The 10390-nt window shown below is 47.8% G+C and overlaps 1 protein-coding gene across 1 annotated transcript; it reads right to left on the bottom strand.

Annotated features, from left to right (window-relative positions):
• Window positions 1–5392: 5392 nt before the first annotated feature.
• On the bottom strand, window positions 5393–7976 carry LOC311126712 (scavenger receptor cysteine-rich type 1 protein M160-like; the record flags this gene model as incomplete). The annotated part of the gene is made up of 5 exons (XM_084200704.1): window positions 5393–5481; window positions 5585–5905; window positions 6825–6950; window positions 7232–7526; window positions 7962–7976. Coding segments are annotated over 5 exons (846 nt in total), but the record flags the coding sequence as incomplete, so codon positions are not given.
• Window positions 7977–10390: the final 2414 nt, after the last annotated feature.

The raw sequence follows: 10390 nt of genomic DNA, 5'->3' as shown, positions 1-10390 counted from the left end.
CTACGGTGTTTTGAGTGTGGGGATTTGGGGCATAAGAGCTTTGCGTGCCCACATAAAGGCCGTAGACAAGGTGAGGGTTCAAGCACCAGTGGGGGAAATCGAGGTCAACGTGCAGGGGGCCATGAGACACAGGCAGCAGAGGCTGGGCCTAGTCATGCTATAGGTGGTGGTGTAGATGGGGCTGGGTCTAGTCATGCTATAGATGGTGGTGTAGATGAGGCTGGGTCTAGTCGTGTGATGGATGGTGGTGTAGGTGAGGCTGGGTCTAGTCATGCTATAGATGGTGGTGTAGATGAGACTGGGTCTAGTCATGCTATAGATGGTGGTGTAGATGAGGCTGGGTCTAGTCAGGTTATGTTAGTGGATGAGGAGAGTGTAGTGGGGAAGGGGAAGCGACTAGGAGGGGTGGAGGAGGTTGTCAAGCGGAAGAGGAAAAAGGGGGAGAAGAAAGGAGGTGGGAGGGCAGAGGCTGGTGTGATGAAAGGCACCAAGGAACCTTTGCCTGGTGCTGGGGGGGAGGCCCCGACTAGAGAGGAAGGGCAGGTGGTCAGGTTGCCTGGTGCTGGGGGGGAGGCCCCGACTAGAGAGGAAGGACAGGTGGTCAGGTTGGGAGATGGAGATGAGGAAGGTGAGTCTGAGGAAGAAGCCGATGAGGATTTATTTTCAGACTCCTCCTCAATGGGTCCAGAGCTGACAGCCAGTCAGTCAGAGGGGTCAAAGTACACGGTGACGGAACTGTCAAGGTTCCTGAAGGAGACTAAGGGGAAAAAAGTTAATCTTGAGGCTTTTTATTGCGATCTGGGAAAGTTTGTAAGATCAGTACAACATGCTGTGAAAAAAGAGGGGCATGGTGTCCTCTCACCCAGGAAACGGTTTAGGTTGAGGAAGTGGGTCAAAACCGTGCGTAAAGGTCTACCTTCAGACACTGTTTAGATGAAAGTTTTCTTTCTGGCACTGGAGCTTTGCTATTGGTCTCTTTCTTTTCTGGCTTTTCTCCCACTTCTTATGGAGACTCTTTGGGTAGGCTCGCTTAATATTAATGGCGCCAGAGATGCGGGAAAGAGGAGTGTGTTGGGTGAATATGTAAAACAAAAAAAAGTACAAGTGTTGTTTCTGCAGGAGACGCATAGCGATGTGGTGAATGAAGTTGATTGGGGGCTCTGGTGGAAAGGGGCAAGTGTGCTGAGCCATGGGACAAATGTTAGTGCAGGGGTGGCAGTCCTTTTTGTACCGGGTCTGTCTGTAAAAATGTGCTCCTCAAAAGAGGTGTGTATAGGTAGACTGCTTGTAGTAAAGGCAGAAATAAACAACAGGGGTTTTGTCTTTATAAATGTGTATGCGCCCAACACAGGGAGAGAGAGGGGGCTTCTATTTGGGTGTCTTAGAAATTAACTCTCACAGGTAGTGCCTGAGGAGACGCTGGTGGTCGTCGGGGACTGGAACTGTACGATGGATTTTACGAAAGACAGAAATGGGGAGGAGCCTCATTCAGGCTCAGTGGGGGTGTTAAGGGACATTATTAATCAATTTGACCTAGGGATGTCTAGTTCTCCAAACATCAACAACACAAGACAACATACATGGGTGAAGGTCTTTGGGGCTAGGGTGAGTGCAGCCCGGCTTGATCGATTGTACATGGCCAGGAATCAGGGCAATAGGCTGTTGGGCGCTACCATTCTCCCGGTGGGTTTTTCGGATCATCACATAACCATGGCTCGGCTGTCTATTTCACCAGGGCCTCGGCAGGCATCCTATTGGAAGTTTAATGTAAAGCTCTTACAAGATGCCACTTTTTGCTCAGGTTTCCAGACTTTTTGGGAAAGGTGGGGGCAGCGAAGAGAGGAGTATGAGTCTCTGAGTCAATGGTGGGATGTGGGAAAAGTCCAAATTCGGCTTTTCTGCCAACAGTATACAGCTCTGTCATCCTCAGAGGCTAGGAGAGTATTGGGGGAACTCGAACGTAGTATTAGTGAGATGGAGGTAGAGCTGGTGGGGCAAGGCAATGTAGGCCTCCAGGCTAATATAGCTGAACTACGTATGGACCTGGGCAGTTTTTTCCAGGTTAAAGCAAAGGGAGCACTTGTAAGAGCTAGGTTCTCCATGCTAAAGGAGATGGATGCTCCCAGCTCCTTCTTCTTTGGTTTGGAAAGACAGAGCGGTGAAGCCAAGGGTATGCATTGTCTACGGCTTTCGGATGGGCGGGTGACCTCTGTGGTGGGGGAGATGCGGGTGCGGACAGTGGAGTTTTATACTGAATTGTATAAGGCAGAACTGTGTGATCCTATGTGTGCTCAGGTTTTGTTTGCCGAACTCCCTAAGCTCTCTCTGGTACAAAGGGATGAAATGGACATTCCCCTGTTGTGCCATGAACTGGCAGAGGCCGTAACCCAGATGTCCCCTGGCCGTGCACCGGGGGTCGATGGATTCCCAGTGGAGTTTTATAAAAAATTCTGGGGAATAATTGGACTGGACTTCTTTTGCGTGTTGCGTGAATGCGTCGGGGTAGGAGAGTTGCCGATGAGCTGCTGGCGGGCGGCTCTGACTCTCCTGCCCAAAAAAGGGGACTTGTGTGAACTTAAGAACTGGAGGCCTGTGGCATTGCTCTGTGCGGACTACAAGATATTTGCCAAGGTCCTCGCTAACAGACTAAAGTCCCATCTGGACTCTATAGTACACAAGGACCAGACATATTGTGTACCGGGACGCTCAATCACGGACAACTTGTTCTTAATCAGGGACATCTTGGACTTGTCGAGAAGTTCTAATGTGAACTTTGGTCTGGTCTCTTTAGATCAAGAGAAGGCTTTTGATAGAGTGGACCATGAGTATCTGTTTAATGTGATGTCTGTGTTTGGGTTTGGGGAAAGGTTTTTGTGAAGATGTTGTATTCTGGGGCATCATGTATGGTTAAGGTGGGAGGGGGGCCCAGTAGGCCAGTCTGGGTGAGGCGGGGCATTAGACAAGGATGCCCTCTATCAGGGCAGTTATATACACTAGCCATTGAGCCTTTTTTGGGCCTGCTACGCAGGAGACTGAAGGGAGTGTGCTGGACAGGCATAGCAGTGTCAGCGTATGCAGATGACGTTTCTGTGATGGTCAGGGATGGTCAGGGTATGCAGGCACTAGAGAATAGTCTGAAGGTGTACGAGGGAGCTTTGTCAGCTAAGGTAAACTGGGGAAAGAGCAAAGCTCTGTTATGTGGGGCATGGGGGGATAGGGCCCCTCCTCTGCTTCCAGGGGGGTTGCAGTGGGGTTGTGAAGGGCTTAAAATATTGGGGGTGTACCTGGGCTCGGAGAGGTGGGTCAGGAAGAACTGGGAGGGGCTGTCACAGGCAGTGGTGTCAAGACTGGCCAGGTGGAGGTGGCTCCTGTCCCAAGTGTCATATAGAGGGAGGGTGCTGATAATCAATAACCTGGCGGCATCTTCCCTGTGGCATAAACTGGCTGTCCTCAACCCCCCCGCCGGGCTGCACACAGACACTGCAACGCAAGCTGGTGGATTTCTTCTGGTCGGGCCATCACTGGCTGAGGGCGGCAGTGTTGTATATGTCCATAAATGAAGGAGGACAGGGCCTGGTGGAACTGGAGAGCAGGGTGGCTGCATTCCGACTAAAGGCGGCACAGAGACTGCTGTACCATACTGATGTCGGATGGAGGGAGCCAGCATGCGCGCTGCTGAGGAGAGCTGGCGGATTAAGGTTGGACCGGCAGCTATTCCTCATGAGGCTGGAGGGGCTGAGTACAGCAGGTGTCTCTGATTTTTACTCTGCGGTGCTGAGGGCCTGGCAGCTACTAAGGCCCACACAAAAAGGGGGTGTGGAGCCTGGGCTGTGGGTGTGGGAGGAGCCTTTCTTCCACAACCCAGTCATCCTTTTGAGATCGGTTCAGTCAGCCACCCTGAAGAGGCGACTGATGGCAGCGGGATTGCTAAGGCTGGGTGACCTGCGACTGCTGGGAGAGGATGGATGGAAAACCCCAGAAGTCCTAGCAAAACAAACAGGACTAACGTCTCTTAGGCTGCTGGAGAGATTCCTGGGGGAGGTCCAGGAGGCACTGTCTGAGACGGTAAGGGGGGTGTTTGAGCAGCCAAAGGGGGAGGGGCCACCAATGTTTCCGCCACTGCACGTGACTGCAGAGACTGGGGACTGGCAAGGGGGTCTGGAGGACTTGTTAGATTTTAACACTCCGAGCCTGGGGGAGTTTGAGGGGGTGGGAGGTAAAGCCCTCTACAACCTCTGCATTAAGGTAAGGAACATTAGGAGCCTAACAGGAGTGAAGGCACATTAATGGCAGGGGGTATGTGGGGCGGAGAGTATGGTGGGTTTTAGATGGAGGGGAATCTACAAACTCCCAGTACCAAAGAGGTCAGGGGACCTCCAGTGGAGGGTTTTACATGGAGCCCTGGCCACTAACAGCTGGTTAGCACGGGTTGAACCGGGAGTCAGACAGGGGTGTCCTTTCTGTGTCATGAGTGAAACTGTGATTCATGTGTTTTCTATGTGCGCCAGGTTAATGCCTTTAATGTCTCAGTTGGAATGTCTGTGTGAGAGGTTGGGGGTGGGTTTTTACTGTCGGGATGTTTATAATGGGGTACAGGTATTCAAATAAGGAAAAGGAAAAATGTGTGTTGTTGAATTTTCTGTTTGCTCAGGCAAAGTTAGCTATTTGGATAACAAGGAGGAACAGGGTTAAAGGTGGGGGGATAACAGACCCTTTACTGTTATTTAATGGGATGGTCTCTGCACGCCTTAGGGTGGAATTTGAGTTCTATGAAATGATAAAAAGTGTGGAGATGTTTCAAGAAATATGGTGTGTTGGGAGGGGGGCTGTCTGTATAGCTGAGGAAGATGGTCTGGATATACGGTTGTAGAGTTGGTGAGTTTTGGGTTATTGTGATGTGTGGTGTTGTTTTTGTATCGTGGGGTAGAGGAAAAGGTGAGTATGCAGTACAGGGGATATTGGTAATTTGTTTATTTTAGGGGGTGGGGTGAGGTTTTAATGAAATGAGGATGAACCATTAAAGAAAGTCTCTCTCTCTCTCTCTCTCTCACTCACTCACTCACTCACTCACTCACTCACTCACTCACTCACTCACTCACTCACTCACTCACTCACTCACTCACTCACTCACTCACACACAAGCATAGTACAACAGTTGAACAAATATCCACTCCTGGTTGACCATATAAACACATGACACAGACCAACTCTCTACCGGACTACTAATTAATACAGTCAGATTTTAGGCACGTCGGAGTAGGGATGCAAAATCCCAGGAACTTTCAATAAATTCAATGCTTTTCCAAAATTGTTGGTTGTAATTGTAAATTTGAATTCCTGTGGATCCTCCAATCGGAATTGTGCAACCCTACGTCTGAGTAAATGTCTTTACCTTGTAGTACAGGTAGAAGGTGGTGATGGCTGTCAGTAGGATCAGCAGCACTACAACGTGTCTGATGATGAAGGCTGGCAGAGGAGAGGCTGCAAACAGAAACACCTTTGATGAGGGGACTGGTCATCATCACATAGATCTGTGGGAAATCTGTCAATGACAAAGTTAGAAGTCTGGTTCATGTTCAGTTACCTGTGACGGTGAGGGAGAGGAGCTCACTCTCAGAGAAGAAGTTATGAGAGAAAACATAATTGTCATAAACACAGCTGTAGTTCCCTTGGTGGGAGTCATCTGCAGCAGGGAAGAGGAAGGCAGCAGAGTGATTGACAGCTGGCTGGGTCTGGGTTATCTTGGAGCCGGTGAACGTGAGGAGGAAGGAGCCTCCTGGGTACTGTGGCTGAGTGGAGCAGGTGATGGTGAAGCTGTGGCCCCTGAACACCTCTGGCCCCTCATGGCCCCTGGAGACCCCTCCCATTGAGTCAGTCAGGAAGATATCAGGCTGGACCAGGAGATCTGTAACAATAAAAGAGAACAAGAAAAACCTCTTCAACTAGTTTCCTATAGATATGACAATAACATCAGCATGTAACAGTGCTAGCCACCCTCCCTCACAGGGCAACATGAGTAGTGGGCCTACAGTCACTGAGACAACATATGTTGATGTCAGGCTGAAGCAGGACATCTGGAACAAGAGGAGAGAAGAAGAAAACGTAGCTCCTCAACTACTTTCCTCATTTAGATATGACAATAACATGACATGTGACAGTGGTAGTGAGTAGAGTTGTTCACTGAGAGAACACTCAAATACAAAAGCATTCTGCGATATTTAAGTTGTATTTGATACCTACTTGACTGAGTGATTTATTTTGCAGACTTACAAGCAAACAGTCATCATTAGAGGGGCAGAGGAAGTTGAATGAATAAAGGGAATCAGTGGAATATAATGATCATATATTGATATTTCCTGAGCAGATCACTTATATGGCCTACCACTTCGTGGCTGAGCCAATGTTGCTCCTAGACGCCACGTCGAAAGTCACTGAGCTCTTCAGTAAGGCCACACAAGCTACTACCAATGGTGGTCTGTGGATTGTATGGCTTTGTGTGATCGATCCTATACACCTGTCAGCAACAGGTATGGCTGAAATAGCTGAATCCACTACATTTACATTTTAGTCATTTAGCAGACGCTCTTCTCCAGAGTGACTTACAGTTAGTGAGTGCATACATAATTTTTTCATCCCTGCCGGCCATTCCCTCCCCTACCCTGGACGACGCTGGGCCAATTGTGCGGCGCCCCATGGGTCTCCCGGTTGGAGCCGGCTACGACAGAGCCTGGATTCGAACCAGGATCTCTAGTGGCACAGCTAGCACTGCGATGCAGTGCCTTAGACCACTGCATTTTTGGCCATAAAGTGTAGCTTGTTATTACCTGAGCAGATCACTGTGAATCCAAGACCGATATAATAAGTTGAATACCATGTCCCACACTCCCTCAGTGAAGACTCAGACCCAGAACAGTAAACTCTAATCCCTCTAGTGATGTTTCCAGGTAGTACTGAAACAGTGGAGCCACAACCCAGCTGTCTACACACTACTGCAGCCTCCTTGTTCCTTTCTAAAGCTCCCACAGTCCTCCACTCTCCCTGGATGTACCACTCCACTCCACCAGCACAGCGACTGCCTCCTCCCACCAGCCTCACATCATCAGGCTCTGAGAAAAGAAAAGAGAGAGACAGTAATCTTACTATTTTCTCACTAAAACACACCTATATTGCCTCTCATATTCTTCACTCCAGGTGAGAAACAATGTTGATTGAGTGACAAACTGTTTCTTACCTGAGCAGGTGAGTCCAACTGCATTACCAGGTAGGCAGGTGTTGTTTTTTCTGTCTGAGGTGTCACAGTCCAGGAGAAGGGACTCATTGCCTTTACACTGGAACTCTTTATCCCAGGTCTGACCCTCACCTTCTCCATAGAGCCCCCCCTGTAGAGCTGCAGGAGCCCCACAGCCAAGCTCCCCACAGACTACCTCTGCATCCTGCTGGTCAAAGTCAGCTTCACACACTGAGGCCCAGGACTGATTGGACTTCACCTCCAGTCTCCCAGAGCAGAGACCAGCTCCATCCACAAGCTGCACAGACTCTGGAGAAAAAGAGTTGGTTGAACATTCAATCCGTTTTGTTGATGACACTGTCAAGGACTAAACACAAATATGTTGGATAAAAGATTGTAGTTTGCTATGTTTGATACTGTAAGAGGTAGAAATGGGTTCTTAGCCACTCAGGACAGGGTTGGGAATAATGCAGGCAGGAGACAGGAATAAGTTCACTTCACTTTATAGAAAATAAACAGCTGGACATCCATCAGGCAGCTTCACTTCAGTAACATCTGAACTACAATGATCTGCCCATGCACATCTCCCATAAACCAATATGACAAACACAAATATAATGTTTAAATACATCTAACATCTCTCCCTCTTTAAATGAAAAAACACATAAAACATGATATATGCTAATCTTGTATAATGTACAAATTAAATCTCTCAATATTACCAGTCTCTTACCTGAACAGATAACATGATGATAATATTCACAATCAGAGACACCAGGTATACTTCCTATGTTGTCACACTCTCTAAAAGTAGACTCATTTCCACTGCATCTACTCCATAGTGTGGCTCTTCTTCCATCTTCAACCAGAGGTCCTCTAGATACAGCTACAACATTCCCACAGCCCAGCTCTCTACATATAACCTTAACCTCCTCAGCCTCTATCATGCTCCACCATATAGAACATAGACGTAACCACTGTCCTCTGTAGAAGATTTCCACATTCCCAGAACAGGAAGAACAGGAAGTGGTCCCATTCACCAGTCTGACTGAGTGTTCAGCTGTAAACAGCAGAGAGGAAAACACAGTGGTGAGGACAGATTATGACAGGGCTTCTGTTATTCTAACAGCAGTAATGCTTTGTGGTTGACAAGTATTAGTAGTGCCATAAAACAGTACTTGTTATTGGGTTTTAGAATGGTGTGTATGGACACATGAATTTCTCCATGTGGGATAATAAAGTTGACTAATATTGAACTGCTATAATCACTGTAGATTTATACTCTACCTACCTGGTGGACTGATGCTTTGAGCCTGGAGATCTGAGGAGAAAGAGAGAGACAGAGAGAGAGAGGGATGTTAAATGAATATCAACATGACCTTTCATGATGTGATGGGGAAGATAGGCTTATCACCATCGTGTACACACATTCCCCTTCTATGGAAATGTGAACCTCTCTTTGCAGATTAGTTTATATATAATTTACATTTGCTTCTGTTTGTTTTTTCAGAGGTCAGGGACAAGCTAAGTGGAAGAGTGGAAAAGGTTACTGGTTATGATGACATGTGAAAAGATATTCAGTTGACCGCATGTTAGTCTGTCATCCCTATCTCTTTTGACATCTCCCTCTCTCTCCCCTCCCTTCTCTCTCCCTCTCTATCTCCCTCTCTCTCCTCTCCCTTCTCTCTCCCTCTCTATCTCCCTCTCTCTCCTCTCCCTTCTCTCTCCCTCTCTATCTCCCTCCCCTCCTCTGCCCCCTCCATCCTCTCTCCACCACTCTCTCCTCTGCCCTCCCCACCCCCTCCTCTCTGTCCTCTCTCTCTCTTCCTGACATATAGCATCAGGCCTGTTGAGCTTGACTCAGGTCACAGACCCCTAGCATCTACACCACCCATTCTCCTACACTAACATAAGACCAATATAATATATAATATATACTCTCATTTGTTAACATACAGACATATACAATCAATAATTGACACACTGAATATACAACAGTCAGATGCATGGCACCATCACAACTTAACAGACATTAGTGCCTGTCCCCAGATGGACAGTTATGCTATAGTAAAGTACATTTACTGGTGATCACATCATTGTACTGCTTTGAGACAGATTTTTACTGTCTGCTTCCAGTTGTATGTTATTTTACTAGCCCTGTAAATGATCATATATCTTACAATATCAAATCATATCTCAGTAACTGTCACAAGTGTATATCAGTATAACAGCATCCTACCTGTGCTCCAGAACAGGATCATCAATATCACTGCAGGTATCATATCTGTCTCTAACTGGGGCTCCACTGAGCTATACAAGTCTACTGTCATGAAGAGTGGACTGAAGAGTGGAAAATACTGCTAGGCTATATGACTTCTATGTCATTAGTTCCTTACTTCAATGATGTGAGATAAACTTCTTAGCAACTTATCTTGGATCAGTGGTTGAGCCCAGCTAAACACAGCAAACGGATCTGTCTTGCAGCAATGTTTCACATAGTGTGTCCTATAATATCACCTCTAACTTTCTACTGCTTGAGTTCACCTCTTATAGAATATTGGTTAATGTTCCAGCTCCTAAATATAAACAGTACCAGCACCCAAAATGAGTAATGATGAGGTCTCATGTTAGAGCAGGAGAAGGGGGGATGTGATGTAGAAGCTAGAGGTCTGTTACCCAAGTCAACTCAACAGGTCTGATGCTATATGTCAGGGTCAGGCTGGGCTGGGCCAAAAGTGGGTAAGGTTACTGGTTATGATGACATCACTGGTGAGAAGTCAGTGATAAAAATATATTATATATTCTCTCTCTCTCTCAGATCTCTCTCTCCCCTCCTCCATCTTTCCCTCGCCCTTCCCTCCCCTCTCTCTGGTTCTGACCATTACTCCCTCCCTCCCTCCCTCCCTCCCTCCCTCCCTCCCTCCCTCCTCAAATGTATATTATATAAGGGGAGGGAGAATTGGAAGGGGAGAAGAGGAGAGGGGGGAGAAAAGGAGAGGGGGAGAAGAGGAGAGGGGGGAGAAGAGGAGAGGGGGAGAAGAGGAGAGGTGAGGAGAGGAGAGGGGGAGAAGAGGAGAGGGGTAGAAGAGGGGAGGTGAGGAGAGGAGAGGGGGAGAAGAGGAGAGGGGGAGAAGAGGAGAGGGGGAGAGAAGAGGAGAAGGG

Source organism: Coregonus lavaretus, assembly GCF_964263955.1.
Source record: "Coregonus lavaretus genome assembly, contig: HAP1_SCAFFOLD_10057, whole genome shotgun sequence".
Lineage (NCBI taxonomy): Eukaryota > Metazoa > Chordata > Actinopteri > Salmoniformes > Salmonidae > Coregonus > Coregonus lavaretus.
The sequence above is the reverse complement of the archived record's forward strand: the minus strand, read 5'-3'. Positions and strand labels throughout refer to the sequence as shown.